General features: G+C 39.5%; 1 protein-coding gene across 1 annotated transcript in view; it reads right to left on the bottom strand.

Moving 5' to 3' along the window:
* LOC122555285 (mucin-3A-like) overlaps positions 1-14,375 on the bottom strand; it is a 462,531-nt gene that overhangs the window by 101,397 nt on the left and 346,759 nt on the right. Inside the window, exons 43-46 of the mRNA XM_043701128.1 lie at positions 10,624-10,713; positions 5,557-5,694; positions 3,372-3,452; positions 1,282-1,365 (exon numbers count right to left, since the gene is read on the bottom strand). Coding sequence (XP_043557063.1) covers positions 1,282-1,365; positions 3,372-3,452; positions 5,557-5,694; positions 10,624-10,713 — 393 coding nt within the window. The remainder of the gene's footprint in view (positions 1-1,281; positions 1,366-3,371; positions 3,453-5,556; positions 5,695-10,623; positions 10,714-14,375) is intronic.

Genomic DNA, 14,375 nt, shown 5'->3' with positions numbered 1-14,375 from the left:
GCATGTGTCATGCAAAAATAGCTAACAGGAGATAGCAGTTACTGAATGGTACAATATTTAAGTATTGTGACGTGCAGAATATTTGCCAGACAAAACTTCTATTGAAGCACAGGACAGAATCTTACTGAGATTTTAGGGTCTTCTCAGCTGTATGGATAATTTTTTGGGAACATCCACCTTGCCACATCAACGCAATCTAAGCAATACGCATAACAGCATCAACAAGGCTTCCCCTTGAATCAAAACCCTAGGGAAGAAGGTCCCATGCAGTAAGTTCTGCTGGCCTCTTGTATTCAGCCATCAGGAAAGCCATAGCCGCTAGTGGAAAGGAATCCAAGGGACCTAGGATTGTGCAGAATCCAAGACAAAGATGAGTAATATGGAAGATGGTGGGTCTCTTAGGTTAGGGGTCGTAGGAAGATGAGTAAGGCATGCCTCCCAGCAGAGATCCCTCCTGCTTTATGTCCAATGCATTGATTAATGACCTTTGATCGAAGGACTGCATCACCCCAGTGACAAGCTGTCCACATGACAGCAGTTATCAAGATAACTGGGACAAGATAACAAGGACAACTGTGTGAGATCCTTAAGTGGCTTCTCAATTGCCTGTGGGTAGGATTGTCAATCACCAGCCTACCGCACAGATCTTAATGCCCGTGAAAATGGGCAGCAGGTTTTGGGTAAGCCATTTCCTTGCCTAATTAAAAGCCCTTCCCACTAAGATCACCATTTCCAGAAACAGAAGATTCCACTTATAGTGTCTAAACTCTATGTGATCCACAGCTGATTTGCATTGTAAGATACTCTGAAAGCGGAGACCTCATAATTATGGTATTCATCAAAAAAATTCCCAGAACAGCAAACCAAAAGACATTATGCAAAATACCATCTATTAGTGACCAATTAGGATTTTCACAAAGTAAACTGGAGATTATTTAAAAGTAAGTAGAGGTTACATTAGCATGCTATAACATTTACGATACAGGACTTAATTTATGCCACAGATTGCTATTACTTAATCATACACAAATATTTGTAGTATCTCAATATAGTTGACACTAAAAAAAATTAAAGCTTTTGTGCCATTTATAATTGAAAATCTGTGTTCTGGCGATCTTTAAAATGAGAGCACACATCAAAGATGTAACAGTAACATTAAACTGCAATTCCTTAAAATAACACAAGTGTAGAATAAATGTGATAACAAGATATTATAAAAATAGTTTCTGCACAATATTCTAGATTCATGTGACCGACAACACTGTAGGTTACAACAAGTACCTGTGAATTTCTTGTCAAGGTCAAGTTCAGATACAGAAGTTGGAATGAACTCATGCGAAATTTCAGAGGTTGGCAGCTTAAGGCCTGTAAGGGATAACAACAAAAAAAACCAAAACCAAACCTTTTATGTTTTTTAAGCAGAATAACATTGTTGTCAATGACCTGCCTTCTTTGTATGTTGAGATATTTGCATTTATATTTTAATTCAGCCAACATGCTTCAGATAAATAAAGACTTGATAAGGAACAATAAAGCATAATTGCAATGCAATAAAGCAAAAGGCAATGCAATGTATGCAAAAAATATACAATAAACCATGCAAAGCTGATTAACCATCCAACAAACTAGAATACAGGATAAGAATATAGGCAATATTTAAGCTCCATGTAAAACAGGAATATTCACCAGGAAATGCAATTGCTGTAACTCCACAATATCATAAATTTTAAGGCATTCAACAAAATTCAAACAAGCTCAGCCCTTAATACTTCTGAGATGCACTATAGATTAATGATTAATTCATCAAATAACTACCACAGAACAGCAACAAGTGTCTAGACATGATATTTGAATTAAGACAAAATACTGTGGCTGCTGGAAATTTAAAACAAGCACAGACAACGTTGGAGAAACTCAGCAGGTCTGGAGAGAGGAACGGAGTTAACTGGCACGACTGTTCTTCAGAACTGCCAGACCTGGTTAGTTTCTCTAGCATTCTCTGTTTGCTTCGAGACAAAAAAAGATCTTCGCACAAAAGAGGGAATCACAGAGACAGTGAATGAGATAAATGCCATCCACTTTGCATCTCCAAGCCCTGTCATAGGCCAGGCAAATCTCCCTCCAGAACGCACTCTCTTGGCCACTTGCCTCCCTAACCTGTATTCATGATGAAGGGCTTTTGCCTGAAACGTCTATTTTCCTGCTCCTTGGACGCTGTCCGAACTGCTGTGCTCTTCCAGCACCACTCTAATCTAGAATCCCCAACCTAATTTGAAGAGACATTCCCAGTACTCTGAGACTGAAGGAATTATCTTCGGAATTTGAGTTGATAATTAGATTGGTGGTTTCAGGATGGTAGAGGACTTAACTTTCCTCATGGTACATCTGCTTTTCCTTGCACCAGATAATAAGTAAATGTATTTAAATGTCAGGTAAGTCAAGATCTATTTTATTGTGAGTTCTCTTTCTGGTACCTTCACCTGGAAGAAGGTTCACCATGACTTCCCTGCTTATGCCAAGAGCTAAAGAATGATGAGAACATTTCAAGAAGGAAGAAATTTAGGTGAATGGTAATATGCTTGTTGAGAAGAGCAGGTTAAACATAATGATATCTGCTATTCAGACGTGGCTGAAATTTCCTTAATTTGAAACAGAAGAACTGCAGATGCTGGAAATCAGTAACAAAATCAGGAATTTCTGGAAAAAGGTCAGAAGGTCTGACAGAGTCTATAGAAAGGCAGCAAAGTTAACATTTCAGATCCTGTGACCCTTCACAACAGTGGTCTGATTTTGTTCTATTAGTAATACATTGAAGTAACCAATACACCGAAGTCCAAGACAAAACACTAATTCATCAAATGATATTAAAAGAATGTGAGATATCATTTGTTGAAAAGATGTCTTTAATTTACATCAGCATCTGATAACTCTTAAGCTTATACCTTAAAATTGAGAAAGCCCAGGTGAAAATTCTTAGTCGCATGCATAAATGAACACTTACAATTCTGAATTATTATTGCAATGGATTGTTGCACCAGTTTTCAAATGTATTGAACATATCAGTCTGGCATTTTTATATTCATTATTTTGTTAAGGGCAAATGTTAGTATTTCCAATATGACCTGATGCTCCCCAGATATGTCTGAAATACTATGGCGTAGCATGTATCAGTTTTATTTAGTAATCTCACAAACAAATGCTGAACAAACAGTACAGGCAACTCCATAAAAACGATAATTAAAAAAGTATCAGACCATGGACAGAAAAAAACATGCAAAATGATGAACAATGTAAGCCATAGACACAATAACATTTTTTGAACAATCACATGCTATTACTTGCAACCATGCCACACGTAGCTTTGGGAATACCTGTTAATTCTTTTTCTCCTGTCTCATATATAGGGCTTGGACTTGGCATAATTGCAGTGTCAGATGTTGAGAACCCATAGTCTGTAATAGATAAATGAACCAAGTAAAGGCACTGTTTCATCCTTCAAAAACAACACTAGATTTGCCAAGGATGTTAAATGCTGGTGGTTAATCCAAGGCAGTATCCTCCCAGTACAGCTGTCTTGTTACATCAAGGTATAGATCTAATTGCATTCTAGGGAAGGAAGGAGATAAGGTAAATGTAAGATTAAAACTAAGTATTGAAGTTTTTGCACTAAGTGGAAGATTGTGTAACCAGGTGCTGCACAATTTGCTCACTAGAAAAGATCAATGGTTTTTGATTTAGATTTAAAAACAACTTTTAAAACATCATATGAGATATGGCTAGTTGTCCACAAAACATAAAAAAGCACTTTATATCCAATTATTAATGTAAATCTATCCTAGAATTGGTTATGTCATTTAATGATGGACAGCAAACAATGGATTGCAATGTAATCATACCTTGTACACTGAAACTTACATTTTGTATAAAAGTAAACAATGTGTGGCACAATATTTTGATTAATTAATTCAATAGTTATTCAAAGCAATTCATCTAAGAATAATTCTGATAACAGGCACTCCATGCAGTGGTGTTGTTTTAACCACACAACATGTATTTATTAATCATCGAATGAGCTTCAAAACAATATAACCATGAAAGGCTGACAGACACTTTACAACCAAGCAGTCTTTAAACTTCATAGAATTAGCATACAGCCTAAAAAAAACCAACAGCAATAAGCGCAATGCATAAATTCTGTGAAATGTGCAGTGACTTGCACACAAAGAATGAATGGATTCCATGCAAGACAGTGCATTGGCTATCAAATACAAAGATGAAGTGAATACTCACTTAATTGTAAAACTGTCGCATGCCATTCACAGCATGTATCCTATCATTCTTTCACTTTACTACTATTCACACTACAGTCAGAAATTTTCACTTTTTTTTGAGTTCACACTCAGGCACAAATATTATTGGAGGTACTGCAAGTTCTTTCTCTCTGATCTGAGCAAGTTCAGATTCTTATCTTAGACTGAGAACATCTGTGGTATCAAAAGATTGGCAACTTAGTCTGAGATTAATCTGAACACATCAGGAGGGTCAGGAGTAGGTACATGGTAGCCTTAAGACATCAAAAAAGGAAGCCAGGTTCAAAATTCGTGATCACTGAAGGAAATAACATTGGAGTTATACCATTGTATACAGTTATTTTAACAGACACCATTTGAATCAATCACCTTTGCAGAATTGGCCTTATTCTTTCATTATAATAGCATTAACTGTATTTAAATGTGGATATGAATGGCATAACAAATAATCCCTTCCATACAATACTAAACTGTAGTTATGTACTGAGTACTTCAATATTACTCAAATGAACTTCGTATAACAGTGATATGATAACAGACATTCCATGCAGCTACATTGCTTCCACTTGTGACAGTTTGTCAGATAGCTTTTAGCCATGCTAAAAATGTTCAAATGAACCAACAAAGACAAGGAAAACACACACAAATTCCAGGAGATGTGCACTGAATTGCTCTTTGATCATAACTTGTGCCACAACATTGCATGAATTGCAGGCAAAAACAGCAGAGTAACTAAAGTATATGTTTTACACACAGATGATCTGTACGAGCATGAAAGCACCCACAGCATATGTTTGAACTTTTTCAGGCTTTTGCATGAATCTCAACATGCACTTATTATGGGGTGTAGGTTTGCTCACTGAGCTGTAGGTTTCATATCCAGACGTTTCATTACCTGGCTAGGTAACATCACCAGTGGCGACCTCCAAGTGAAGCAAAGCTATTGTCTCCTGCTTTCTATTTATATCTTTCTCCTGGATGGGGTTCCTGGGACCTCATCCAGGATAAAGATATAAATAGAAAGCAGGAGACAACAGCTTCGCTTCACTTGGAGGTCACCACTGATGATGTTACCTAGCCAGGTAATGAAACGTCTGGATATCAAACCTACAGCTCAGTGAGCAAACCTACACCCTAAACCTCAACCTGAGCTACAAACCTTCACAAATCTTGCATGCACTTATTATTATTTGTTACATTATTCAGGTCACACCCAAGGCAGAAATATGGTGCAAAGTAGCTGTACCTTCATTCGTTCCTATTTTAGCAGGTTTAGGTTCTGGGATTGGATTGAATACATTAGGGGTGTCAGTGACCAGCGGTTCATTGTCTGAGGTTGAACTGAACCCATAACGAGTGTAAGAGGTTGGCACCTCATGGTCTGCTGGGAATAAGAAGGAAGCCAAGTACAAAATTCTTAAACTTTCATGAACAAAGCTCTATAGTTGTAGTAATTAAAATATCTGATTTACTGAACATTATTACTATGCAAGACTGTTGCAAAATTGGTCTTATGCTTTCATTATTATGACTTTACTAGATTCCAGGACAGCCATGCAATGCATGGCTAAAAGCACATTTCATAAAATAATAAACATTACAAGATGCATTCAAGGTTAACTGATAGAAGGAAAAATAGAAAAAGAAAGTCATTCTGTTCACACTTTTTAAATTCACATTGCACACAGGAATAATGCTAGATAATTGGATAGTTACTAATGCTGCATCAGTCTGTACAATAATAGAGATAAATCAGGAAACTGTAAGCAAGTCCATGACATAGACTGTACCTGCATTTGGAAAGGAAAGGTCAATCAAGGAAAGGTCCTTCACAGTCACTGGGTCAAAATCCTGAAATTCCCTCCCCAACGACATTGTGGGTCAACCCATGAAGTGTAGATTGCAGCAATGCAAGAGGCAACTCACTTCCACCTTTTCAAGAGCAAGTTGGGACAGGCAATAAATGTGGGCCCCGCAAGTGATGCCCACATGCAACGAGTAAATTGTTTTTTAAAAAATCAGGGAAAGTTAGCACAGATTTTTAAAAGCAAATGTGTCTAACTAATCTGATTGAATTCTTTGATGAATTAAGGTTGAAAACTGATGTAGGTAATGTAGTGGATATCTGTATTTTAGACCTTCCAAAAGACGTTGAACAATGCGTTAGATGGGATACCTGCTAAGATAATGGAAGGGTATAGAATTGAAGTGAAAATAGAGTTAAGGATACAAAATTTGGCTAAGTAACAGAAAGCAAAGGATAGTGTTGTGGATGGATGTTTTTCCAGAATGTTTGCAGTGGTGTCTGCCAAGGATCATTTTTGGGTCCATGAATTGTTTCGTGCAACATTTATAAAGAATCTACACTCATGCATGGGAATCAACTTTATAAAGTCTGTTGATGGTTTGAAATTGGTAAACCAGAGTATGGATGAGAATAGGAGAAAGTGAGGACTGCAGATGCTGGAGATCAGACCTGAAAATGTGTTGCTAGAAAAGCGCAGCAGGTCAGGCAGCATCCAAGGAACAGGAGAATCGGCGTTTTGGGCATAAGCCCTTCTTCAGGTAGGGCTTATGCCCGAAACGTCAATTCTCCTGTTCCTTGGATGCTGCCTGACCTGCTGCGCTTTTCCAGCAACACATTTTCAGCTATGGATGAGAATAGTTAAATGCTTCAAACTAACATAAATATGGTTGTGAAGTGCTTTGCAGGTGGAATTCAATGCAGAGAAATGTGAAGAAATGGAATTTGGGTTGATTGATATAGCATGGCAGTTCACTTTAAATAACCTTGAAAAGATAAACACAGAGGTCTAAGTATCCATTTACAAAATTCTATTAAAGTGGGTGAACCATTCTCTCTAAGTTGCATGATGCCATGCAACAGTCAAGAAAGTGCTGCAAGGAACAAACACATGAACACAGAAAACATTCAATTTAAGGTGTGTGTATGTGTAGTTGATTATTAACCATAAAAGGACCATTAGTGCAACAAACCTGTTAAACACAGCAAACAGAAGTTAGAGAGACATAGCTGAAAGGGCACCATGAGAAAGATTTAATAAATAAAGAAGTAAAAGCAAAAAAAAGTGTTGACTTTTCTCAATCAATAGGTAGGCTTCAGCTGGAAAATTGTAATCAGTTCTGGGTATAATACTTCTGGAAAGCGACAAGACCTTAGCAAGGTTTACCAGGATGTTACCAGGGATGAAGGACTTTAATTACAAAGGGAGATTAGAAACATTAAGACAGTGTGGAACAGCCAAGGTCAAGAGCTGACCTAAAAGAAGCTTCGAAGGTGATAACAATTTTGATGGAACAAACAATTTACTGCTTTCTATTCTATTATGTGGGTCAATAGCCAAAACTTATAGATGCAAAATCATTGACAAAAAATTTGAAGGAAAGATGTGAATTTTTTCACTTCAAGGCTTGTTAAAATCTGAAATGTTCTACCCATAAAATGAGGTGGAAGCAGATTTCCTAAATGATGGAAGATGAGTCATTGAGGATAGGCAACTGACAGGGTTATGGCAAAAATAGGGGATGTGGGACTAAACATAACTATTTTTTCAATAAGCCAGTCCAGGTTTCCTTCAGTGCTGTAAGCTGCAATGCTTCTATAGTTCTATCACATAATGCACTAATTAACTCAATATTATTTGAAAAGAGTAAAATTAAATGCAGCTACATTCTTTCCACTACATTAAAAATGCTTTTCAGCTAATAAGCTGTACACATTAAAGCATTACCAAAATGACATACAGCCAATTGTAGTGTTTAAAGAATGGAATTCGAAAGTGTGGAAGTGCCAGTTCATCCCATTAGGCCTGTGTCAGATATGTGAAGGCTATTAAATTTCTCACTTTCTACAGACTTTTCTCCATAGTCCTGCAAATTTTCCATTACAATATTCATCTAATTCCCGTGAGTAATTTACAATTGAAATTGCATTTCACCCTTTCACAAACATAACAATTCACTGTATTAACAAAATCTATTACTTCTGATGCTTTTACAAACTACACAGAGGAAACTTTACCTAAACCTCTTTGAATTTTGAACATGACTTTTCAATTTCTCTTTAACTTCCATTGTTGTAAGGAGAGCCAGCCCAGGTTCTGCCGTCTCTATTCAAAACTGAAGTTTTCATTGTTGCTGCAAATCTAACAAATCTATTCTCCACTCTCTCCAAAATCTTGATTGCATTCATGATGTTTGATGTTAACTCTTCTTGAAATAAGACCATTGACAAAATAATCCAAAAGAGATAAGCAAAATGAGTCAGGATCAGGGGATCTGCAGTAGATTGAGGAGAAAGTGAGGACTGCAGATGCTGGAGAGCAGAGCCGAAAATGTGTTGCTGGAAAAGCGCAGCAGGTCAGGCAGCATCCAAGGAGCAGGAGATTCCTGAAGAAGGGCTCATGCCCGAAACGTCGATTCTCCTGCTCCTTGGATGCTGCTTGACCTGCTGCGCTTTTCCAGCAACACATTTTCAGATCTGCAGTAGATTGTCCCCTTCATTTTTTGGGCAACAACTTTGAATATGTTCCATGCTATGCCATGAATGCACTTACCAAAAATACTATATCCACAATTAAACAAACACGTCTTTAACTGTAAGAGTGTGACATAGCATCTACAGGTATCCAAACTACTTGCCACTATCACTAATCTTGTAATCCATGTTTTCACAGCAAGACATGAAGGTTGTTAGAAAGACCTACAAATTAATTTTCTTTCCTAATTTAGCAGGTTCAGAACCTGGGATTAGATTGATTTTCCATGCGTGATCAGTCACTGGCAGCTCATAATCTGAGATTGAGCTGAACACATTAGGATTGTCAGACATTGGCACCTCATGGTACATTCAGGACAAGGAGAAATCCAAATAGATTTCAATCTTTGGTGCGATGATTTGCTGAATAGATCTACTTCACTGGATGTAAATGTATGACTGCTGCAGATTTGATTTTATGTTTTCATTATAAGATAAAATCCAATGTAACCAAATCAAACACATCAGATAATGCTGAATTTAAAGTATTTAAATGAATTAATTATTGCTGCAGTTGTTGCATGGTGCATTCTCCACAGAAATACTTCAACCAGAATTGATTTGCCAACCAGAGAGATACAACAGCAGGCACTCTATGCAGTAGCATCAAACAACATCTTGCAAACATCTGAACTATTTACGGGTCAAAATGATCATCAGCCCAAACCCTCATGGGATCGAGGTGCACTGGAAGTTGTGTGGTGGGCTCTGGTGGCAGGACTCCCCTGCTCTTTGGATGCTGCCTGACCTGCTGTGCTTTTCCAGCATCACACTCTCTACTCTGGCGGCAGGAGCTTACTCATAGAATCCCTATAGTGCAGGTAGAGGCCATTCAGTCCATTGATTATGCACACGCCCTCCAAAGAACATCCCACCCAGACCTCCATTCTATTCCCATAATCGCACATGAACCATGGCCAATTCACCTAACCTATACATCTTTAGACACGGGAGGAAACCTATGCAGGCATGAGCAGAATGTACAAACTCCACTCAGACAGTGACCCAAGGCTGGAATCGAACCCCGATCTCTGGTGCTGTGAAGTAGCAGTGCTAACCACTGTGCTATTCATTGGGAGTTCAGCGGGTCCCAATGTGAGACCATTGGGAGTGTTACATGGGCCAGGCAGACGAACTAGCTAGAAAGCACTGCACCAATTATGAACCATGGAACAAAGAATTTAAAAGTTCACTGTGTATTGCCATCAGAAACATTACTCTCCATTATTTTAATATCTAATGGTAACTCGGCTGCTTTAATGGTGCACGGCGCTGGCCTCATGTGCAACTTACAGTGTCTAAATTCCTCCGATTCCCCAACCAACCCCACTACCTCAAGAGGCCAGGAGAATTCCTTCCATTTTCCCACTGTGTAAAAGTAAATCATCTTCCAAAACACTTCACAACCAGTTATGATAGATTGATAGATACATGACAGCCAAGCACAGACTCTAAATATCATGAAGCAAGCGTGTTGACCAACTAAACCAGAGAGAAGCAAAATACTCAACTTTCAGGAGATGTGCAATGGATTGCTCAATTTGTATGCTTTGTACGAAGAAATGCACGGGTTCTATGCAAGGCAGCTTACTGACTATTGAAGACACATTACACACAAGTAAACTGAACACATTTAACATGGCAGCCACAGCTTGTTCCTAATATTCTGTCATATTAGCACTGTGCATAACATGCAGACAAGAGTTCATTCTACTTCTGAGCCCATACTCAAGGCACAAATATTGCCAGCAGTACCTGTAACTTCTTTTTTTCCTATCTTAGCACGTTCAGAATCTGGGATTGAACTGAACACGTTACGCGTGTTTGAGGTTGGCACTTCATGATCTGCAGGAATAAGAAGGAAGCCAGATACAAAAATCTTAAATTGCTCATGGAAATAACACCCAAGTTGTAATGACGAATACATTCATGTTATCAATGGTCATTACAATATAGCAACATGGCACACTCATTTATTATTCTTGTGTGATTAAACCATTTTGTTGTCTGTAATTTGTACTATAGAGGAACGTCGATTATCCGGCATTCGATTGTCTGAATTTCGGAATATCCAAACAAGATCTCAAGGTCCCATGTTAGCCGGTATTCAATTATCCGAACAAAATACTCCCCACTCATGTCGTTTCGATAATCAAGGTTCCCCTGTATAGAAGTCAGCACTCTATGAACTGGTAACATTTAGGAAACAGACAGTATAACAGACACACGACACACCACCTTGTTCCCTGGCCAACGTTTCTGTCTCAGACTTGCTGAGATCCTCCAGCGCAAAGCTCAGCTCAAGGTGAAAGAACAGCAACTCATTTTCTGTTTGGGAACTCTACAGTCTGCTGGACTTAATATAGAGTTCTACAATCTTAGGATTTGAGGCATCCCATGTCTTTACTCCAACCCCCACACTCCAGACCTTGATATCACATGATAAAAAACTGAAAGAACGGTGCCAAGAGCTAGGGAGGGTAGGAATAGGAGAATCAAGCAGATGAATGTGTGGCTGAGGAACTGGCACAAGAGAGAAGTGTTAACATTTTTGGATCATTGCAATCTCTTCTGGGGTAGAAGTGACCTGTAATAAAGGATGCATTATACCTGAATTGCAAGGGAACTAATACACTGGCAGGGAGCTTTGCTCAAGCTGCTTGAGAGGATTTAAACTGGTATGGTGGGGGATGGGACCCAGTGAGATAGTGAGGAAAGAGATCAATCTGAGACTGGTAGAACTGGGAAAAGGAGCAAGTCAAACAGTCAGGGCAGGCAGGAACAAAGCAGAGAACAAGGTAAATTAAACTGCATTTATTTCAATGCAAGCGGACTAACAGGAAAGACAGGTGAAGTCAGGATATGGTTAGGAACATGCAACTGGGATATCATAGCAATTATAGAGGCTCAGGGATGGGCAGGACTGTTATGTTAATATTCCAGGATACAAATGCTACAAGAAGGATAACAAATGCCACAGGAAGGATAGAACGGGAGGCAAGAGAGGAAGGGGAGTGGCATTTTGGATAAGGGATAGCATTACAGCTTTTTTTTTAGATTAGATTACTTAGTGTAGAAACAGGCCCTTCGGCCCAACAAGTCCACACCGACCCTCTGAAGAGCAACCCACCTAGACCCATTCCTCCATGTTTACCCCTTCAGCTAACACTATGGGTAATTTAGCATGGCCAATTCACCTAACCTGCACATTTTTGGACTGTAGGAGGAAACCGGAGCACCCGGAGGAAACCCACGCAGACACGGGGAGAATGTGCAAACTCCACACAGACAGTTGCCTGAGGCGGGAATTGAACCCGGGTCTCTGGCGCTGTGAGGCAGTGGTGCTAATCACTGTGCCACCGTGTCGCCCATAGCTGTACTTGGGGAGGATATTCCTGGTAATATGTCCAGGGAAATTATTTGGGTGGAACTGAGAAATAAGAAAAGGATAATTATGTTATTGGGATTGGACTATAAATCCCCCAATAGTCAGTGGGAAATTGAGAAATAAATTTGGAAGAAGATCTCAGTTCTCTGTAAGAATAATAGGGTGTTATGGTAGGGGATTTAACTTTCCAAACATAGACTGGGACTGCCATAGGGCTAAGAGTTTAGACGGAGAGGAATTTGTTAAGCGTGTACAAGAAAGTTTTCTAAGTCAGTATGTGGATGTATCTACTTGAGAAGGTGCAAAGCTTGACCTACTCTTGGGAAATAAGGTGTCAGTGGGGGAGCACATTGAGGCCAGTGACCATAATTCTATTAGCTTTAAAATAGTGATGGGAAAGGATAGACAGGATCTAAAAGCTAAAATTCTAAATTGGAGGAAGGCCAATTTTGATGGTATTAGGCAAGAACTTGTTGATTGGGGGCAGATGTTCACAGGTAAATGGATGGTTGGAAAATGGGCAACCTTCAAAAATGAGATATGAAAGTCCAGAGACAGTATGTTCCTATTAGGGTGAAAGGAAAGGCTGGTAGGTATAGGGAATGCTGGATAACTAGAGAAATTGAGGTTTTGGTCAAGAGGAAGAAGGAAGCATATGTCAGGTATAGACAGCCTAGACCAAGTGAATCCTTAGAAGAGTACAAAAGCAGTAGGAGTATATTTAACAGGGAAATCAGGAGGGCAAAAAAGGGACATGAGATACCTTTGGCAAATAGGGATAAGGAGAATCCAAAGGGAGTTTACAAATACATTAAGGACAAAAGGGTACCTAGGGAGAGAATAGGGCCCCTCAAAGATCAGCAAGGCAACCTATGTGTGGAGCGACAGGAAATGGGGGACATACTAAACAAGTATTTTGCATCAGTATTTACTGTGGAAAAGGATATGGATGATATAGAATGTAGGGAAATAGATGGTGACACCTTGAAAAATGTCCATATTACACAGGAGGAAGTGCTGGATGTCTCAAAACACATAAAAGTGGATAAATCCCCAGGACCTGATCAGGTGTACCCTAGAACTCTGTGGGAAGTTAGGGAAGTGATTGTGGGGCCCTTTGCTGAGATATTTGTATCATGAATAGTCACAGGTGAGGTACCGGAAGACTGGAGGTTGGTTAAGGTGATGCCACTCTTCCAGAAAGGTAGTAAGGAAAAGCCAAGGAACTATAGACCTGTGATCCTGACATTGGTGGTGAGCAAGGTGTTGGAGGGAATCCTGAGGGACAGGATGTACACGTAGTTGGAAAGGCAAGGACTGATTAGGGATAATCAGCATGGCTTTGTGCATGGGAAATCATATCTCAAGAATATGATTGAGTGGTAGACGCGTTCTTTATGGACTTCTGCAAGGCATTCGATAAGGTTCCTCATGATAGTCAGGTTAGCAAGGTTAGATCACATGGGATACAGGGAGAACTAGCCACTTGGATACATAACTGGCTCGAAGACAGAAGGTGGTGGTGGAGGGCTGCTTTTCAGACTGAAGGTCTGTGACCAGTGGAGTGCCACAAGGATCGGTGCTGGATCCACTGCTTTTCGTTATTTATATAAATGATTTGTATGTGCGCATAGGAGGTATAGTTAGTAAGTTTGCAGATGACACCAAAATTAGAGGTGAAGAAGGTTATCTCAGACTACAATGGGATCTTGATCAGATGGGCCAATGGGCTGAGGAGTGGCAGATAGATCAGAGTGGTGGTGAAAAAGCACAGCAGCTCAGGCAGCATCCGATGAGCAGGAAAATCGACGTTTCGGGCAAAAGCCCTTCATCAGGAGCCTGACCTGCTGTGCTTTTCCAGCACCACTCTAATTTAGACTCTGATCGCCAGCATCTGCAGTCCTCACTTTTCCCGAGTGGCAGATAGAGTTTAGTTTACATAAATGTAAGGTGCTGCATTTTGGAAAGGCAAATCAGGGCAGGACTTAGTGGGCAGGTCCTGGGGAGTGTTGCTGAACAAAGAGATCTTGGAGTGCATGTTTATAGTTCCTTGAAAATGGAGTCATAGGTAGGTAGGATAGTTTTCCTTTATTGGACAGAGCATTGAGTATAGGAGTTG

This window comes from Chiloscyllium plagiosum, chromosome 12 (genome assembly GCF_004010195.1).
Source record: "Chiloscyllium plagiosum isolate BGI_BamShark_2017 chromosome 12, ASM401019v2, whole genome shotgun sequence".
Classification (NCBI taxonomy): Eukaryota; Metazoa; Chordata; class Chondrichthyes; order Orectolobiformes; family Hemiscylliidae; genus Chiloscyllium; species Chiloscyllium plagiosum.
This window is presented reverse-complemented; position numbering and strand designations above follow the sequence as displayed.